The sequence below is a fragment of the Mus caroli genome, chromosome 14 (assembly GCF_900094665.2).
Source record: "Mus caroli chromosome 14, CAROLI_EIJ_v1.1, whole genome shotgun sequence".
Lineage (NCBI taxonomy): Eukaryota > Metazoa > Chordata > Mammalia > Rodentia > Muridae > Mus > Mus caroli.
The window spans coordinates 45,661,369-45,682,145 of NC_034583.1; the positions used below are offsets into that span (position 1 = coordinate 45,661,369).

Here is a 20,777-nt window from a genome sequence, read left to right on the forward strand (position 1 = left end):
CAGGATCCATGACTTCACTCTCTGTAGCCTGTAAACCTGCAGCCTCAGTTTTCCTCTTTGTACCAACATTCTCTCAGGTAGTTTAGGAACGAAGGCTTTCTTCCAGGGGGATACCTGTCAAAGGGCAGACACTGTGTCAGGTTTCAGGGACTCTGACTCCATACAACTAAAGTTTAAGAACTGGCCAAAGGGATTGCCCATAACAGGTACTCACATGCTAGGTGTCTCTAGGGAGAAAGGACTGATGGGAAAGGAGAACAAGGGTTTTGGAATTCGGGGCTGTTGATCTGGAATCTGGATGATGGGCACATTGGGGTAGATGCCTGTCCAAATGCATCCAGCTGGAAAGCCTAGGTTTGCTGCACCTCGGTGTGTGTAAATTAAACTCAAGATTGCCTAAAGGCAAGGCACAGACAGTCCGGGCAGTGTGTGAGCATGGGAGACGTAATGGCTGTAATTTTATGGCCTCTGTTAATATCTTCCTGGCAGTCCTCAGGCAGGCAGGGGTCAGGCAAAGCAGGGTCTGTAAGCTTCAGTGTCCTTCGTGGCACATTTAACTTTGCTCTGTCTCTCTCCATTTTTCATTATTCACATGGAGACCAGAATGCATGCCCACCTTCTCTCCCTGTTGTTTGAGGAGATAATGGTATGCTAATGCTTCGCGAACCGAAATCCCGAGGCAGACACAAAGCAGTGGGATGGCAGCATGAGTGAAAGGATGGACCATAATCCTGCGCGCTTGCTCGGATGCACCCATGCACCCCCATGCTGCGATAAAAGCAGCCTGCTGCGTAAGGATGCCGGTGCTCATGTAGGCTTGGGGCTCGCCAGGTCCCCGCTCAGCAGATGCCCACCTCACCCATGACTGTGGCCCCAGCAGCTTCTATCACGCGCATCTGTTACTCCTTCCATGACTTCCAGCTTTTGCGAGGTCACAGTGGAGAATTTTCAGGACCACAGGACCCCACGGTATCCCATGGCCCCCCTGATGCTTCTCACTGTATCACCTGTGAGGAGACACATTTTTTCCCTCCTCTCTGGCACCCCAGAGGCTTCCCTGATTGTAGGACTCCTTGAGCCAGTAGTAGCAGGATACAATCTCTCCAGGCACCTCCCCTCAAGGCAGGTTTTCTGAGAAGCATCCCTCCTCTGGCCAGTGTGTCCCACAATATCCTAGGGTGTGTTTGTCCTGGGAATGTGAGCCTACCACCCTTCCAGAGTCCACAGGGCTGGGCAGTGGTGGCGCACGCCTTTAATCCCAGTACTTGGGAGGCAGAGACAGTCTGGCAAGGCCAGCCTGGTCTACAGAGTGAGTTCCAGGACAGCCAGGGCTACACAGAAAAACCCTGTCTCCAAAATAAATAAATAAACAAAAATAAAAAGAGAGGCCACAGGATTCCAGTTTTGAAGCCCTCCTGAAATCCACTGTGAAACTGTCCAGTTCTGTCCATTCTCTGAAACATCCACATTAAATTTATCAACCAAGAAAAAAAAAAAAAGAAAACACCAGATGGAGGAAGCATAGACAGACGTAAGAAGATGGGACTGGCAGAACTTGAGAGTGAAGTGGATCAAAGAACGTGGTTTAGGTTGTGGGAGCAACTGGTCTGTTTCATGGTCAGCCTGGGCAGGAAAACCCCAAGGTAAATCTAAAAGACTGTGGTCAACGAAACTGCAAAACACGATTTTTTCCTTTTTCTTTGTTTTTTCGAGACAGGGTTTCTCTGTGTAGTCCTGGCTGTCCTGGAACTCACTTTGTAGACCAGGGTGGCCTCGAACTCAGAAATCTGCTTGCCTCTGTCTCCCAAGTGCTGGGATTAAAGGTGTGAACCACCACGCCCGGCGCAAGACATGACTTTTATCGACTCTAGGGCATCCTTCCTTCTCCTTGCTGACCCCAGCTGAGTTATTCAAATGATGTCACATGAGGGGGCAGCATCCTCATCTAGAATCACGATAGAGTCACGATAGTGATCTAGAGTCACGATAGTGTGTGCTTGCTCAACATCAAAACAAACATTACCTCCTTCGATCCTACAAACCTGAACCACAGGCAGCGCATTTCTCTGCCCCTTTGACAACTTAGGAAACATACAAACTGCCTTATATAAGACCACGGTGGGCAGGACAGTGATGGTGCATGCCTTTAATCCCAGCATTTAGGAGACAGAGGCAGGTGGATTTCTGAGTTCGAGGCCAGCCTGGTCTCCAGAGTCAGTCCCAGGACAGCCAGGGCTACACAGAGAAACCCTGTCTTGAAACAAACAAACAAACAAACAAAAACAAAACAAACAAAAAAACACTGTGGACTAGTCCGAATGCCTTGGTTTCCCACCAAACAGAGCTAACACGAAGTCTCAGTGCTAGGTGCAGCCATCAGCTAGGCAGGCCCCCCAACCAGACCAGTCCCTGACATTCTGCTTCAGTGACTCCGCTGTGATTGTCTGCACTTACTTGGCTCCTCTCTAGGACTGAATTTGAATGGCAAACCCGAGCCCTGTCCACTCTAGGGAGCATGGGTGGACAAGGCTCCCCTGCTGAGGGAATACACAGCATAATACATGCATAAACTGTAGGCTCAGTCTCATGGCGGGGATGGTGTGCCGTGGTGCCATGTGACGGTCAGAGAACTTCAGTAGTCAGTTCTCTACTTCTGCGTGGACGCTGGGGGTCAATCTCAGATCACCAGGCCGCACAGAAGGTGTATTTAATCTCTGAGCCACCTTGCCAGCCCCATGGGTCAGAAGTTCAGTGATAAGGCAAAATCAGAAGACGAGATGACTCTGCTACAAAGGCACCTAGTGGCAGCCCTGGTGACCCAAGTTTGAACCCTAGTACCTACATGGTAGAAGGAAAGAACCAACTCCTGCCAAGATGTCCTCTGGCACACTCACAAACATGCACGCATGCATACAGAAAGAAAACCACACCCTGTCAGAGGCAGAGGACAGAGGATCCTGGGGTGCCGGCTCCAGCGGATCCATCTACAACCCAGCTCAGGGAACATCTTAGAAGGGGGTTGGGAGCACAACGATTGTAAGAACCAGAGAAACAGGAAGTGTGCTCTGAGAAGGCTTCTTAGAAATGTGAGGGGGGGTTGGGGATTTAGCTCAGTGGTGGAGCGCTTGCCTAGCAAGCACAAGACCCTGGCTTCGGTCCTCAGCTCTGGAAAAAAAAAAGAAAAAGAAATGTGAGAGAAGCTACACCCACGAAGTCTCACCAGCACGGCTGCCTAAACTAGAACTGAACACGAAAGACACCAATAGACGTGGTAACACAGAGGGAGGGAGACAAACAGGTGCCAACCCTAAACAAGGAGCGCAGCAGCCAAGCAACACTGACAGTGGGAAACATTCTTCCCCAGGGAAAAGATCCCCCAACCAGCTATCCAATACCAAATGGTCAGCTCTGAAATCATATACGTGTGTGTGTGTGTGTGTGTGTGTGTGTGTGTGTGTACATAAACATACACACACCTATCACAATTTAAAAGGCCAGAGGCCATGAATTTGAGAAAGTATTGGGGGAAGGGAAGTAGATGAGAGGGAGAAGGAGGGAAGGGGGAAATGACATAATTTTTTTTTCTTTCTTTCTTTTTTTCTTCGAGACAGGGTTTCTCTGTGTAGCCCTGGCTGTCCTGGAACTCACTCTGTAGACCAGGGTGGCCTCGAATTCAGAAATCCGCCTGCCTCTGCCTCCCAAGTGCTGGGAATAAAGGCGTGTGCCACCACGCCCAGCAATATTTAATTTTTTAAAGCAAAGTGGTCCACCGCTGTGAGAGCAGCAAGAATAGGTCCCTAGGGAGACCTCTCTCCTCCCACTGGCCAGCGAGGTCCGTGGCAAGACCCTGTCCAGCTGGATATGGTGCTGAGGGAGGAAGCATCATGTGAGAGATCCCAGTTCTGCTGCCTTCCATGAGGACCGGCGCATCTGTAGCTGATGCTTGAAGCATCATCGCTCCCAGACTCATTAGTCATTAGCTCATCCAAAGCAAATGCTTTGAGTCAGAAAGATGATTCACATCCTAACACTGGCAACCCAACGCTCCATCTCCCCACCTGGAAAAATGAGACTACATCCTTGTGAGATTAGAGAACCTCACGGGGCCATAGAACTTCGACAGCAGATGGGGACAGGCACTTAATACTGTGCGAGACACACAGGGCATGAGTGAGTTTACTCACCCCTAGACAGCGAGGCTGCTTCTTATCTTTTATAGCCCATGCCTACTGGGCACAGCCCAGGCGCCTAATTAATTATTTACAGAATTGTACAGACAGAGGGTCCTCTAAGATTCAAAAGACAATATGTAGCAGAAAACAGTCTCAATTCAACACTTCACATCATGCAAAGCACATTCCACAATACCGGGCTGCCCACATTAGGAAAGAAAAATTGTGTGCTCAGACTTATAAATTCAAAATTAAGTAAGTAAAATATTTCTGTCTAGTCTGACAGAAATTCTCACTTTTTTCTTTCTCACTAAAGTCCTTATTCAAGGTAAAGGACCACACATACCCAGGGGAAACTTTTTTTTTTTTTTTAAATTAGCTATAGTCTTATACTGGCTAGTTTTCATGTCAGTTTGACAGTCTGGAGTCATTTGAGAAAAGGGATGTCAATTGAAAAAAGTCCCCCTCAGACTGGTGGGCAAGCCTGTGGGGGCATTTTCTTAGTAACTGATGAGGGAAAGCCCAACCCATTGTAGGTGGTGCCACCCCGGGCAAGCTGGCCCTGCTGTAAGAAAGCAGGCTGAGCAAGGTATTGTAAGGCAGCAGGCAGCTCTCACCCCTGGTCTGAGCATCAGCTCCTGCCTTGCGTTCCTGCCCCAACTTCCCTGATTCCCCGACTGATGGATTTCAGCTGTAAACTGAAACAAACCCTTTCCTTCCCAAGGGGCTTCCACCCCCCACCCCACGGTGTTTTATCACAGCAATGAAAACCCTAAGATAAATCGTAAGTCATGGGGCACCCAAACACTAGCCTAGACTTGCAGTCCACAACCCACCAGAACTACAACTGAGCTAGTAGCTTCCAGGTGCTGGAAACTAGCTGATGCTGGCTGGCTTGCTGACTTTCCCAAAGAAGGGAACAAATCTCTGTCACTTCCCCCAAGTATGTTCCAACAATCATAACAAGAGTGCTTTGTGGGCCAAGATCACAGACGTGATCAAAGAGCAGAGGTGCAGGCTGCCGGAGAGGAAGCAGGAGGAACATTTGCATGCCGTGGCGACAGGAAGTGTGTAGGCAGAGGGTGCAAAGGGCTGTTTCCCACCACGGCCGAGCAAGGAACAATGTACAGTAGTTGTGGTAAATGGCTTGCAGCCCCACAGATAGAACACAGGAAATAAAAATAAACCGCCCCACAGAGGAGGTGTGAGCTGGAAGCTGCAGGAAACAGCAGGACATCCCTGAGCCCATACAGTACCTGAGTCAGCAAAACCAACCCTCAGACCGGGGAGCCGTGTGGAAGGCACTTCCCTAGCTGAGGAATAACCCTCAGCTAGTCTTTCTGTGCCTATGAAACTGAGAGGCACAGAGCAAGCTAACTAAAGTCTACAGCTAACTGGTAGTCTATGGTGCATTTTCAAATTTGAACTCAAGACTCCCGAAAGTAGTCTGAGTTTTGTACTGCTGTAAACGGTACAAACTCACAGCAAGCTATGTCGCTGCCAAGGCTAGTCCAAGGGGAAAATCTCAACCCCGAGACAAAAGCAGATCTGCGCCTGGAAACTAGTACCCGGCCCAGGCGGCTCTAAGCCACTGTGAGAAATGTAAATCTTCATGCGTCGTGTTGTGACGTCTTCCTTTGCCAAGACCCATCCTCTTAAAGTCTGATTGCTTTTCATATCTGAAATATCTGCTTATTGAATCCAAAGTAAACCTCATCCACCTCTCCGGGGAAAGCCGCAGGACGTCTGCACGAGTGTCGAGCACACTGATCGCTCAGCCATCCTAGTGAACTTCTCAGTGTGAGGCCTTGTGAGGGGGCCCTCAGGACCCCTGCCAGGTTTTGTCATTATATTGAACCCAACCATTCCTAAAAGGCTTGTTAACTCACTCTGGAGTATGTCTAACTAAGCAGAGAGCTGATAAAGAATGGAGAGGCTCAAGCCTGGGTAGTTGCAGGATACACCCAGAGCTGGAAATGCGTGCATCTCAGACTTCCGTGTGCACACCACCACCTGGCACCGTGTTAAAATGCAAAGCTTTGCTTCTGTCCCTTGGGGGTAAGGCCTGGGAGTCTCCTTTTCCAACAGCTCCTGAGTGGCCAGTACCACTACTGGCTGACTACCCACTGAAGGGCGAGCCGCAATCATCCAGGAAAGGGGTAGTCAGCTATACCCCAGACTGATTTGATCCAGTGTGACCCAGGCAACAGAACCGTGAGTTCCTCGGCCTATGCCAGCGTGCGGCCCCACAGGGGGACTTCTGGAGCACAGGTCATTTGGTAATCAGCTCCAGGGGAACACGACAGGGCTGTTCCCCATATATGGCGAACTTACTGCTCCTTAGACAGACGCAGGGCTCACTGGATACAGGGTGCCTAGACTTCAGCCAGCAGACGCTACTCTACTCCGGCTTTGTCCTTAATGTGATCTCCTGTTAAGACCTGTGGTCTTAAGCACAAATCTGAGCTTCGTTTCCTCACCTACTTCAGGAGAGCTGGAACCTCTGAAGACAACTGTGACGTGAGACCAAGGCTTGTGAGGGAGCTTTGGAAAACAATGTGAGAGAAATCAACATACGTGCACGCACACACACCACAGTCACATGCCACAGGCAGCACAGCAGCCTCTCATACACATACAGAGTCACACAGAATGCAACACACACAGAGACACCTGCCTGCAGTCACAGTCACACCTCTCTCACCACACACACATACACACACACACACACACACACTTTGCACTTGGCCTATACTGCCCAAGAGAGACACACATTTATTTCACTCTCCGAGAAGCTTATGGAAACGGACGTAACGAGAGAGCACACGGGTCAGTTTCTGACAAGTGTTCACTGGTACCGTTCCAGACAATGAAGGATTAATAAAGGATTGCCTGACCGAGCAAAGGACAAAGGACTGCCATTTTCCAGGTTGTCAGCAATGACAACTACTTAATGAAAACAAAGGTGAAGGGTCACAGGTGAAGGGTCACAGCTGGGAGCAAGTCATGGGAGCGCACTGAGCAGAGGGAAACAGACACACAAACATGAAAGAACAAATGGCACCTGGAGGCTGAAATGTTTTTTAATATGGAAAGTAAGGGCTACACTGAGGGGAGGCAGATTCTGCGTTAAGAGACGTACACTGTGGAGTTCTCTGGACACGCCACCTCACATCCAGTGAGAGTCGTAGTCAAGCACGAATCTGACGAAGCCATGTGCAACAAGCTGCCAGCTCAAGAATGCTGATCCAGGGGACGTCAAAGAGTGAGCCTGAAAGAAGCACAAAGGTGTGTCATGTCCCAAATCCTTCCATCTAAACTCTCAACCCATGAGACAGCTGCTGCACTCCTAGTGCATCGCAGTGTTTAGACCAGGCTACAATAACCAGAACATGGCCAATGTTTCCCAAGCATTGTATGACAGTAGCCTCACAAAAAGAAAAGGGAAAAAAGGCCGTTGAGGTGCTGGAGAGACTGGCAGCCAGCTCTTGACTTACCAATCCTAACTCTCCACCAGCCACTCACCTTCCTGGCCCTCACATTCCTCAAAGCACTAATGTCCAATTTGAGGACAGACTCAAGACCGTGGATAAAACTTCTCAGAACCTCAGAAAGAGTCAGGTCTGTGAAGAGGTAATTCAGTTCTCACTTCTCATAAGTTACTTTGGGTAAGGTGAGCAATGCCTGCAGTGGGGCCTGGTTGCTGCTAAGAGCAGGGTGGACTCTGATACTAAAGCACATGACCCTTACACACCACGGCCAGTCCACCAGAAAGGAAAAGCTCGGGAAAGAACGGGTCTTTGGTGGTAGCTTCCAGAAAACCCTGTTCTCTCTTCTCCAGAGGACATACTTGGCGAGTGCTCAGAGGCCTTGGGGTTTCTGAAATGCTGGCACAATGGACTGGTGAGCAACTCACAAGAATGCTTTGAACTACAAGCGGAATAAAGGCTGCTATCAAAAACTGCCTCAAAATCTCCTCCCTGATGTCACTGAAACATGCAGAATGGAAGACACCTACTGAGAGAGGTGACGGGGTCCCCAGTCTGTCCCCCCAGGAAGAAACAGCACCATCTGACCCACCTATTCTAATCACCCTAAAAGAAAGCAAGGAAAAATACAAGAAATAATGAAAATGACATTTTCTATATTTCATTCTATAGATGAAAATGACAACGGCTCCTGGGACTGTGGGCTTCCCCAGACTTCCCTTCTCTAGACTGTCACTATTACTGGACAGATACGATCAAATGCTGCCCTTCCCTGGATCCTGACCACCCAATCACAGCTGGAACTAGGGGTGATATAAATCAGAGACAACTGTGCTCAACTCCCGAGAGCAGAGCACAGTCTGAATCACTCTAGTATTACAAGGCACAGATCATAACTTCTAAAATGAAGGACACTCCAGAAAGCAACTAGGCTAATTCTCTCCTTTAGAAATGATAAATCTACAACTTGGTAGCTTGGGAATTTTATCCGCAGCTATTCTGTCCAACCCAGTACCCAGCAGCTACACACATGTATTTAACTCTGGTTAAAACCGCCTTAAATCACGGGCAGGCAGGGCTGCGGCAGGGACAGTCCAGATGGCAGGGTGCTGTAGCATCAACACCCAAGAGCCCACAGAGTCAGGCATGCTGGCTCATGTCCGCAGTCCCAGGCCTTGGGGAGGCAGGAGGGCCAGAAGTTCAAGGTCTTCCTTAACTATGGATTGAGTCCAAGGCTAGCTAAGGATTCAGAAGAGTCTAATAAAATAAAATATAAATAAATTAAGGAAATTAAAACTTAGTTCCTTGGTCGGTGAGTCCCTTTTCAGAAGTCCACCAAGCAACATCAATCATGTGACCAATGACCACTGTTGTGGGTGGAGAACACACACTCAGAGGACCCAGGTGCTGTGTGAGGTCACCACTGTCACCACCGTCACCACTGCTAGATCAGCTCAGCTCTCCCAAGATGCATGCTCCTACAGCTCTCCTGTATCACGGTAATGATGCCGCCTTCGCAGGAAACCTGGGTTATCTGTCTTTATCCCTTCTTATTATAAAGTGCTCATAACCTTTCCCATTTAAGCAAGTTTAATATTTTAACAAACACAATCCTCTAAGTATGTGTGTATACATATACATGCATATATAATCATTCATATATATATACATATATATATATAATCATTACTCAAAAGTCCTTGAAAATAGAGAGCAATGAACATCAGAGTTTAGGATCCAAACATTCACTATTAAGTGCCCACTCAGTCACTTAGTACCAAGGACTAAAGTCAACTGAAATTTCTGCAGAGGCCAAGTTCCTTCAGGTACAAAGCAGGTACACACACAGCTATCTGTCTCTCCGAGCACAGGGCAGGCAGGGGAATTATATGCACTGATATAAGGTGCATGTGGAAGACACAGGAATCCTAAAGATGTGGGGCTGACAAAGCATCTTATAGATGGACGGTTCTGTAACACTGGACATTTTATTTTGAACTTTAATGTTTTCCCTTCAGTCACCCTGAGAATATTAATAAAAAGTAACAACTGGAGGGGGAGGGAGGGAGGGAGGGAGGGGAAGAGAGAGAGAGAGAGGAAGGGGGAGGGGGAGAGGGAGAACCCAAATGGAGTCCACAGCATAGTGCCCATCCTAACTGTATTAGTGAAAGTTAACAGCTGTAAGAGATTACAATGAAGGCCAAGCTCCTCACTGTACAGGCAGGGAAACTGAGGCCTGGGATCGGCCTTAAGGTCCCTACTCTCAGGAACCTGGGAGCAGAGGTGGGGGGCGCAGCAGGAACAGGATTTAACAACTTTAAAGCAATGTGACAATACAGGGTGCAAGAGGTGTGCACTGTGGGCCTGAGAGCCCAGGGACCAGGCCCCTGTGCAGCCCAGTGGCTGACAATGACTTAGGGCTGGAGTCACCAGAGCTGGAGGTCAGGACAGGAACAGAATTCTTCACGGATCCACCAGTAAACTATATCCCGGCTCTCAGGAGGCAAAGGAGAGGATTGTGAGTTCAAGAAGAACCCGGGCACAGAACAAGACTATCTCAAAAAAAAAAAAAAAAAGGAAAATAAATTTTAAATAATTTACAAACAGGGCTAATGAGCTGGATCAGTGGGTACTCCTGCTACTCCTGACAACCTGAGCTCCATCCCCAGGACCCACATGGTGGAAAGAGAAAGCAACCCCTGAACACTGTCCTTGGATCATCTGCCATGCTGCCCATATCCACAGTCTCACACACACACACACACACACACACACACACACACACACACGAATAAATCTACCTACATCTGTCTAGCTCCACAAATTAAAAGAATCAATTAATGCTTTTTAGGAACTATTAAGACCAAACATAAAGAAGTTTCCTGACTTCCCAGCCCCGAGGGCTGAGGCACTGAGATACGGTTAGGGGACCCACTCGCTCATCCACTAAACACTGAACAGTATTGCCAGTGGGCACTCAGAGCTGGAGGCAATAAAGGGTCTAGAATAAATGAAAGCCAAGTCCAGACACTGACAAAGGGAACCCTGTGAAATCCTGCATTTATCAACACAGGTGAGGAACACAGCCTGGGTCCTGCTAAGGATCCCTAGCTCAGCACTGCTGTCTCCTGGCCAGGATGGAAAGAAACCCCTGGTCGGCATTTACACTCACCTGGGCCTTTGCTGCCCTCCCATGACGGGAAAGGAACTTACAACTCATATGCTTTGTGATCCACTCCCAGCACAGGAATGGTGCATCCACTAGGTGGCGGCAGAGTGCAGAGGGTACCATCTAGACTGAAGAGATGGCCCGTGCCCATATGCATGCAGGAAGCCCTAAATGGACACGGTCGGTTATAAAATATTTTGAAAAGAAAAGAGCATGTGGTGGGGTACTAGGTGGGGGGGATACTACCAAAATACACTGCAAACACGTGTGAAATTGTCAAAGAATAAATTAAAACTTTTTTTTTTCTTTAAAGTCCAGGGCAAGTGAGCTGGCTCAGGGAGGACGGGCACTTCCCTGGATGCTGATGCCCCAGTGTGATCCCTAGGACCCACATGGTGGAGAGAGCTTTCAGAGGTAGTCAGTCCTGTTCACCACATGTGCTCTAGGCAGGCACACACAAACACACACACACAACCAGCTCCTCCCTCCCTCAATAAACTCTAATAAATTTTAAACAATTTTTTTTCAAGTTCCAAGCAAGCCTGGGATAAGGAGACCCTGTCTCTTAATTAGTTAAAAATAAAGATGGGTACTAACCAGAACCCCGGAGCTCTTGTCTCTAGCTGCATATGTATCGAAAGATGGCCTAGTCGGCCATCATTGGAAAGAGAGGCCCATTGGACTTGCAAACTTTATATGCCCCAATATAGGGGAATGCCAGGGCCAAAAGAATGGGAATGGGTGGGTAGGGAAGTGGGGGGCGCTATGGGGGACTTTTGGGATAGCATTGGAAATGTAACTGAGGAAAATATGTAATAAAAATATTAAAAATTTTTAAAAAAAGATAAAAAATAAATAAATAAATAAAGATGGAGATGGAAAAAAGGAATACATTTTGAGTCCCTTCCCAAGGTAATTCTCTAGATTTCTAGATCTAATTTTGATAAATTAAAAAAAGAAAGAAAGAAAGGAAGAGAATTGCCTAGTAATAAACAGTGCCATCAGCTCAAAGGTAGTCTTCTAGCACTAGCTAGGATTAAATGCTACAAAATTTTAGAGATAGTAAGAGACTCTCCCCATAATATTAAAAAAGGAGAACTAACAAAATTTCAGCCCAGGCTTCTGGAACAACCTCCATCCAGGAAGGCAAGCACACTAAAGTTAGTTGTGTTACTCCTTGGTGCCCACGTCACTTTCCCTGGTCCCTCGGCCCACGTCGCCAGGTATGTGAACTTCCCAAATGCAACCCAATGGTGTGCCGTCTCCCTTTTCATCCTGTCTTTTAAAAACCCTGAAACCGGGCAGGCTATGGCACACATCTTTAATCCCAGCACTCGGGAGTCAGACACAGGAGGATCTCTGAGTCGGAGGCTAGGCTGGTATAGAGCAAGTTCTAGGACAGCCAGAACTACACAGAGAAACCCTGTCCCTTGAAACTGTAGCTGGAGAGATGACTCGGCAGTTAAGATTATAAACTGGTCTTTCAAAAGACCCAAGTTTGGTACCCAACACGACAATGAGCAGTTCCTAACTGCCTATAACTAGCTCCAGGAGACCCATCACTTCTGGTTGCCATGGGAACCTGCACTAACATACACAACCCACACAGACATATACATATATGCAAATTAAAATAAAAAATGTTTAAATTAGAAAAGGAAGCTAAAGTTGGGCCCGGGAACTGAGGACCTACACTTGTAATCCCAGCACGTGGGAGGCAAGGGTTGGAGTCAACAACACAAGGCCATCCTTCAGTACATAACTGATTTGAAGCGACCTTGTCCTACATGAGACCCTGTTTCAAAGCAAAAACAAACGAAAGATTTCTCCTCGTGCTCTCTGGGTCTCTCAGTGCCCAGTCTACAAATAGGAATGGCAGGCTCGCCTGCTTGAGGCCATCTGAAAGTAAAATGATACTTCACAAGCACTTGAAGCGACACCCAGTGAGCACCACTTGAAGCAACTGCCCTTCGTTGGCTCCCCTAAGTCACACTGACTTTACAGTGCAATGCCATTATCTTTTGATATGCCTTTTCTTCCTGGTTTTAAATATCACCTTCAAGTTCATTAAATTTTTTAAAATGCCCATCTGTCAACTGGAAAATAAGGAGAATGTTAGGGAGCAACATGAGAATCTTGCCCAAACTGTGCTGCCCTATAACCCTGTAATTCATTTCACAGAATAAGGGCGTCAACGCCGCCGGTGTCTTACGAATGAGTGTTTTATAAACGCACTGAGTGGTCTTGCTTTTGGTTTCCTTTTCATCCTACCGAGTTAGTGTGACCATTAGAACACACAGCTGAATGAAAACCACACAGATGGGACAGACAGATGTGTGGGACCACAGGGTAGCTAGCGGGTATCGGGTCAAAGGTCTGGAGAATGTGCAGGGCAATCCCCAGACAAGAGCGTTTCCCCACCTTTTCTAGGAGCCCACTACTTTCTACAAAGTGACGGGTACCGCGATATGGGACTGGGCGATTCTGCACATGCTTAGCCCATAAATCCCAGCGGGGCAGGGGGCCCAGGCCTGTTAATATGACCTGCACTACTGTTCTGCTGAGCCTGCTTTCCTCTTTTGTCATAATTTTGAAACACTAAGTTCTTTGGAAGCCGAGTCCTCCTCCAAACATGGCAGCACCAGAAAAGAATCTTCCATGATTTGGTGTCTTTCTGAGCCTGGAGAACACCCTGGAAATGCATTGTCCCTTCCTAAATACACCATAACTCACTGGGAAACACCTTCACAAGTCTAGAGTAAGGTAATCAGAAGACACAGTTGTTTCTCCAGCTCTTCAGAACGCCTGACAGTTAGACCTAGTACCCATAAACTCAAGGTATCCACTGGGAACAATGACCTGGGATCTGCTCACCAGCTCCTTCTCCACCTCTCATGGCACTTCATCCTGGTCTCTGGGAACACTCTAACCATGCCATGTTTTCTCTGTACATTTATGGGTCCTTGCCCTTCCTAAGACAGTTCAGGAAGTTCAGGCTGACCGCCACTGGATACGAAGCAGCTGAGGATGAAGTTGAAGCTCTCATCTTCCCCGTTTCACCCGAGTGCTGGGATGACAGGCACCTACCACTGCATCCGGTTTGTACAGTACTGAGACTGAACCCAGGGCACCTCACCACCTCAAATACATCTCCAGCTCTGCTTCTTTTGTCTTTGTTTATACTTTTAAAACTCTTCCCTTTAGAAGGCATCGTACTTCCCTTTGCATCCCACTAACTGGCACTGACTAGGGATGAGGAGGAGGGATGGCAATCAGGTCTCCAATGACTGGAACTGAATTAGGAGAGCAGAATGAAGTGTTCTCAAATGTCTTCACTGACTACAGCATCCCAGCAACTTACCACTACCCAACTGAAAGGTCCACCCAACAAACACAACTGTCTTTACAGTGCGGTTGTGTGCCGTTTCCAATGCAGTCACCGTGCATCCCTGGTTCTCGTGTGAGGTTTCTGAGGCTCTCAGAACCAACACACAGGTTTCCATGTAGTGATGTAGAGGGTGGACCTGGGACATTTTCTCCCAAAAGGTTATTATTTCCTAAGATTCTCTTCTCTTGCCACCTGGAAGCAACAGTACGAAATCTTATTGTGCAAAGGAAAGGAAGAGCACAGGCATTCGTCCCTGAGCTGCACAAGCACAGGGCCAAACATCAAGCGGCAGAGGCGACTCTACATGGTGTACCTGTGCATCTGCATTGCTCCCAGCTCATTTTCTCTCATCAAAGGAAAAATATTGGTATGTGTTGGGAAAAATCATGTCTGTTTCACAGCTTTAAGGCTGCTTCTGGGATGTAGAGGTTTGAATGAGAATGGCCACAGGCTCCTATGTTTGAATGCTTCCGCCCAGTAGGTGGAACTGTTTGGGAAGGATTAGAGGGTGTGTCCTTGTTGGAGGAGGTGTGTCACTTTGAATGACCACCTTGTTCTGGGGGTTGATCTGGGGGTGAATAGGCTTTCAGGTTCAAAAGCCCATGACACTCGCAGTTAGCTTTCTGCTTCAAGCTTGTGGCTCAAGGTGTAAGCTGCCAGCTACTGCTCCACACCAAGCCTGCCTGCTGCCATGCTCCCCACCTTGACAGTCATAGACTCTAACTCTGCAACAATGAATACCAAATTACACACTTTCTTCCACAAGCTGCCTCTGCCATGGTGTCTTGTCACAGCATTAATGAAGTAACTGAGACAAGACGGGAGAGTGGAGAGGAGGGCACACAACCTATGAAGGGAGAGCAGAGGGAATTTTCAGCTCTACAAAAGGGATCTAGGCCTACCTGCATTTCCCTATCAGAATTCTGTAAAGTTTGTTTGCGGGGCAAGATGGCTTCGTGCTTAACAAGGGATGTAGCAAACAAACCAAATGCTACCAGTCTGGTTCTAAGTCTTCTCAGAAGTTAATCCAACTTTACCATTTGAGTTCAGGGCACACATTCATAAGAACCAGCTGTCATACATTCATTCTGAATACATATCAGGCAACAATGGCCATATTTAATATTTAACATCAATGGCAATCAGAATTGGGGAAAAACTCAAGAACAAATCTAAAAGCAAAACCTGCAGTTTATCTTTCTTCAAATGCCTTTGGGAGCACACCTGTAACACACAGGCTGATGAGCGCGCGAAACTGCTGCCCGCTGAAGCTCCAGGCAAGCCTGCAAACACCCTACTGCACCATGGGAACTCGGCCGACCAGGACCAGAACCAGCCCATCTAATCCACCTGCTGGAATCAGCACAGCAGCACAAGGCTGGGATCACCACTTACGCTCCACTAATCTCCAACTCCACGGTAAGGAACTGAGCAGTTCAGCCAACGAAGTTCATGACGACAAGGTGCAGGATCGTGCTGGCAAAGAGGAAGTCAGCAAAGGCTCGCTCCGGAGAGATGCCTTGGAAGTCCGCCTTGTTCTGGGGGTTGATCTGTATTCTCAGGCAAACTGGGTAAGAAACAAAACACAAAAGTCATTATTCAGAAATACAAAACAAATGATTGCTAATCAATACACAAATATATCCCGTGATGAAAATTCTCTATAATAAAATGAAAGCACCACAGCCAAGAGGCAAGCACAGGAGTAATGCCTATGAAGTACACCATCTAGAAAAGTTAATGCTTATTAACAGTACAGGGGAACTACATACCACATGTAGACAAGGAAATACTATACGGCAATGAAAAGGAACTTCTGCTAGATCCAAGTTGGATGGAATTCACCACGCTATGCAGCACAATCCAAACATAAAGAGTGCACACTAGATGATTCCATACATATGGAGCCTTAACACCAGGCAAACCAGCCAGACATGGTGGTCCACAACTGTGATCCCAGGACGTGAGAGTCTGAAGGAGGACAGCCACAAGTTTGGAGACCAGTCTGGACTACAGAGTTAAGACACTCTCTCAAAAAGGCAAGACAACAAAAACAAATAAACAAACAAAATAGGCTGAGTAAAATCTACAGTAGCATAAGTCAGACAGTGACTTTGATCTCTCATGGGCAGAATCATGGCTTAAAATGCAAGAAACCTGTACAGTAGTGATAATGTTCTGTCCTGATCCAAGTCATAGTTAGACCGGAGTGTCTAAAACCTCACCCCAAACTAGGTATGGTGCTGCACCGCTGCAGCCTGGCACTCCCGGGGCAGGTGTAAGGGGGATCATTCAAGGTCATCTCCAACTCCACGGTAAGTCCAAGGGGAGCTTGAGCTACATCAGACACTGTCTCAAAAAATATAAAACTAAGATTGTGAGGTAGCTTACTGGGGAGGACATTTGCCGACAAGCCTGACAGCATACATACACACATCCAATAACTAAAAACTGTAAATAGTAATTGGAAAATTAAAACTCATAAAATTATATACCTTTATAATCTTAACTTTCCTTTATTAAAGGAACAATAAAGGGGGAAAACAACACCTCAGAGTTACGCTAAAGCTGTAAGCTTACTCACACCTCCTAACCGCCTAAGCACTCTTAAGCTGGTTGACTTCAAGGTGTCTAATTATACCTACACGGGCTATAGATGCAGCAGTAACAAAGACTGGGATGAATGATGACCCTATGACATCTTAATCAACTTCTACAAGAAGATACACGACAGAGATCAGGAATACAGCTGAAGGTCCACAAGGGCCTCCTGCTGTAGATACACTGTCTTTGGTAAAGTTCTAGTGGCTTTATTTGTAGCAAAAGACAACAGAAGATCCAACACACAAGACTCTTGACAGTGATCTCTACTCCCACGTTTCTGTATCCCTGAAGTCTCTAACAAGGCGGCAGCCAGTCACCCAGACATGAAAAGCAGCTCTAGGGGCATTCTCTACTCAAACACCTTTTATGGCTTCAATAAATTATTGCACCTGCTTCAGGCTAGCATCCACTCCAACATTAACAAAGAATCCACTGAGAAGACAGAATGATCAGATTAGTCCTCCAGAGTTCATCACCATGGCAACAGTTCCCATCAACCTAAGCACAGACACACTGCAGAAGTGCACTGACCTTTATGAAGGGCACTGGCTGGAGTAAGGAAGCCACTTAAAGCCCTGCTGTAAAAGGCCAGGCTGGTCCACCTCTGGGAGAAAGCTACTGGCAATACCACTTAGTATTTAAAATGTTTTTACCTTTTGACAAGGAATGTGTCTTACAAAACACAATGTTTGCTAAATTGAAAGAAAACAAAAACAAATGGTCCAAATGTCACCAAGGGGAATAATTAAATCATACTACACACCTGCAATAAAATCCTATGCAATTATTCAGAATAAGGGAAATTCTCTATACACTGACAAGAAAACTATCCACTTTTACTGAGTGAAAAAAATAGTCAAAATCACTAACTCATGGCAGCTCTCTTTTTGTATGTGTCTGTAGTATTGTATGTATATGTCTGTATATTGTGTGTATATATGTACATGTTCATATGTGCTGAACATAAGGGTAGGTGCACACATACATGTATGTGGAGGTCAGAGGTTAAATTCAGGAATCTTCCTCATTCACATCACACCTAATTTTTTTCAGATTCGTTTTTATCATGTGTGTGTCTGTGTATCTGTGTGTCTGTGTATCTCTGTGTGTATGTCTCTGTGTATGTGTGTATGTCTCAGTGTGTGTGCATGCACACATGTGCGCACGTGCGCCATGACTATATGACTTGTGTATACAGGTGTTCCTAAAAGGCAGAAGAGGGCATGGATTCCCTGGAGGTTGGATGTGGATTCTGGGAATCAAACTCAAATCCTCTGAAAGCAGGAAGTGATCTTAACCACTGAGCCATCTCTCCAGTCCACCTACCTTATTTTTGAGAAAAGAGTTCTTATGAACTCATGGATTCTCACAGACATTCTCCTTGAAGCTTAGACTCCCTGGGCTGGCTAGCCAATGAGGTTCAAGGTCTGCCTGCCTTCTCCTTCCTCCACCCTGGGTGACAGACCTGGAGTGCTGGGACCTTAACGCAGGTCTGCCTGCTTCTGCAGCTGCTCTGCCATGGGCCCCAAACTGCTCTTTCTGAAACTGTAACTTTTACATATAATTACTATGTTTATATTTACTTTACATATTATCTATCACTTGCAAGCTAGCGAAAACTCTAGAGAAATAGATACAGAACTGTTAGCAGCACTGGGATAGAAGATGAGGTAGTGTCTGGAGTAACTATGAGGGGATAAGAGAAAAGCTTTGTCCTGGTGGATACAGTCATGGACTGCTGGTCACCTTAAAATGACTATAACAACTCAAATTAAGTTACAGTGCACAAGTCAACTCCACAAGTATCCAGTGGACCTCAGAGGTCATTGACATCAACACCCCATTTTTTAAAAATTGTTTAGTCTATGTGTATGAGTGTTTTGCTTACATGTGTATACATGCATCATCTGTGTGTGCCTGGTGCCCATTGAGGTTACTGGACAGCACTGGATACCCCGGAACTGAAGTTACATGAATGGTTGTGAGAAACCATGTGGGTGCTGGGATTGGAACCTGGGTCCTCTGGAAGAATAGCCAACACTCTTAATTGCTGAGCCATTCTCTAGCCCTTCAAACACCCCATTTGGTGCATAAAATGCCTATGCTAGTTGGATTATTTTTTCTTTTTTTCTTTTTTTTTTTTTTTGCCAACTTGACACAAACTAGTCAGCTGAAATGAGAACCTCAGCTGGGGAACTGCATGTGGGGCTTTGGGTTGCCTCTATCAGACTAGGCTGGGGAGGTTGGGGGCATTTTTTTTTCCCTTTTAAAAAATTTATTTTACTTATTGGATATTTTGTCTTCATGTAAGTCTGTGTATCACTTGTGTACCTGGTGTCATAGGAGGCCAGAAGAGCATGTCAAACCCCGTCAAGGTGCCAGGAATTGAGGCTGGGTCCTCTAGAAAAGCAACCATAAAAGTCTTCAGGACTGCTGGGCCATCCCTCCTGCACTTTCCTAATTAATGACTAAGATGGAAGGACCCAGCTCACGGTAGGCAGTGCAACTACCCCCTAGACAGGCGGTCCTGGCTGTGTAAGGAACCGAGTTGAGCAAGCAGTAAGCAGCAGTCCTCCATGGCCTTGACTTCAGTTCCTGCTTTTACTTCCCTTGATAAAGGGCTATGCCATGAAGTCAAATAAGCCCTTTCCTCCCCAGGCTGCTCCTGGTCGTAGTTTATCACAGCGATAGAAAGCAAACTAGAGCAATGTCCAAGAAGTGGTGGGAGACAGGTGAGCTGGAAGCAGCCTCCAGAGAAGAGCCAGGGAAATTCTCTGAAGGATACTTACAAGGTCCCGGATTTGATGAGCACGAGAACGACCAACCCTCCAAATCCTGTGTCACTTGTAAGTATGACATATCCCTCAGCTGGTTTGGACACAGACAGGTAAAGAAATTGCTCCAGAAATGAGGGTTCAGCATCTCCCTGAGGACTTCCAGAGACTGAAACCGACGGCCTCCTGACTGCCCATCCAGCACCTCTGCTCATCATCTCCTTAAATGCTCATTTGTTTAGCAAAAGATTTAACAAGCACCTACTATGAGTCAAGCATCACTCTAGACTCTGGCTCCCAAGGGACCTATAGTCCGTGGAGACAAACAAGTGTCTCCAGTCACAAGTCAGCAAACCAACAAGGAAATTCTGCGTGGGGTACACACTGTGGAGAAAATGGAGCAAGATAAGGAGACTAGAAAGCTGTTGTATCCAGTAGTCGTGTTTTTAAAAGTGCTACTAAAGACCATTTAAAGACTAAAGAGCCAGGCACATAAAGATCTGGGGCAGAGCAATACAGATAGTAAAAACAGTCTTGCCGCTTCCTAGGCGGAACAAGCTATCTGGTCAATATCAGTGACCAAAGGACTCAGGACAGAGTCTGAACTTAGCCAAAGGGCAATGAAGCAGCAGTCAAGGGTTCAACTAGCTGAGCAACAACGACTCACATTCTTTAAAAGGCCAGACTGCAACATAAAGAATGGTTTGCAGGACTAAAGATGAATGACTTAGGAATGGAAAAGCTCAGGGTTAAGGTGATAAAAGTCAGCAGAGACAGAGACAGCCTATATTCCAGAGAAGACAAAGCTTGCTGGTGAAATGGATGTGGGAGTTGAGATTATGAGATCAAAAAGACCTCCTATATATCTGGCTGAACAACCTACCCAGGGCTGACACTGTACAGTGGCTGGTAAAGAAGCAGATGGCTGGGAAGGAGGGTGAGGGGAATGTCCATTTGGGATATGTAAACATGAGCGATTGAAGAGACAGCAAAGAGAGAAATATGTCAGCAAGTGGATTTAGTATTTTGAACCAACTGGACAGGATACAGAACTTAAATTCACCTATGGTGCCAGCCAGTGGTAGTGCACGCCTTTAATCCCAGCACTTGGGAGGCAGAGGCAGGCGGATTTCTGAGTTCGAGGCCAGCCTGGTCTACAGAGTGAGTTCCAGGACAGCCAGG

At 46.8% G+C, this 20,777-nt stretch overlaps 1 protein-coding gene across 1 annotated transcript in view; it reads right to left on the bottom strand.

Moving 5' to 3' along the window:
* Positions 1-7,237: 7,237 nt before the first annotated feature.
* Dad1 (defender against cell death 1) overlaps positions 7,238-20,777 on the bottom strand; it is a 19,842-nt gene continuing 6,302 nt past the window's right edge. The window contains exons 2-3 of the mRNA XM_021181968.2: positions 15,613-15,784; positions 7,238-7,443 (exon numbers count right to left, since the gene is read on the bottom strand). Coding sequence (XP_021037627.1) covers positions 15,654-15,784 — 131 coding nt within the window. The 3' untranslated portion in view covers positions 7,238-7,443; positions 15,613-15,653. The remainder of the gene's footprint in view (positions 7,444-15,612; positions 15,785-20,777) is intronic.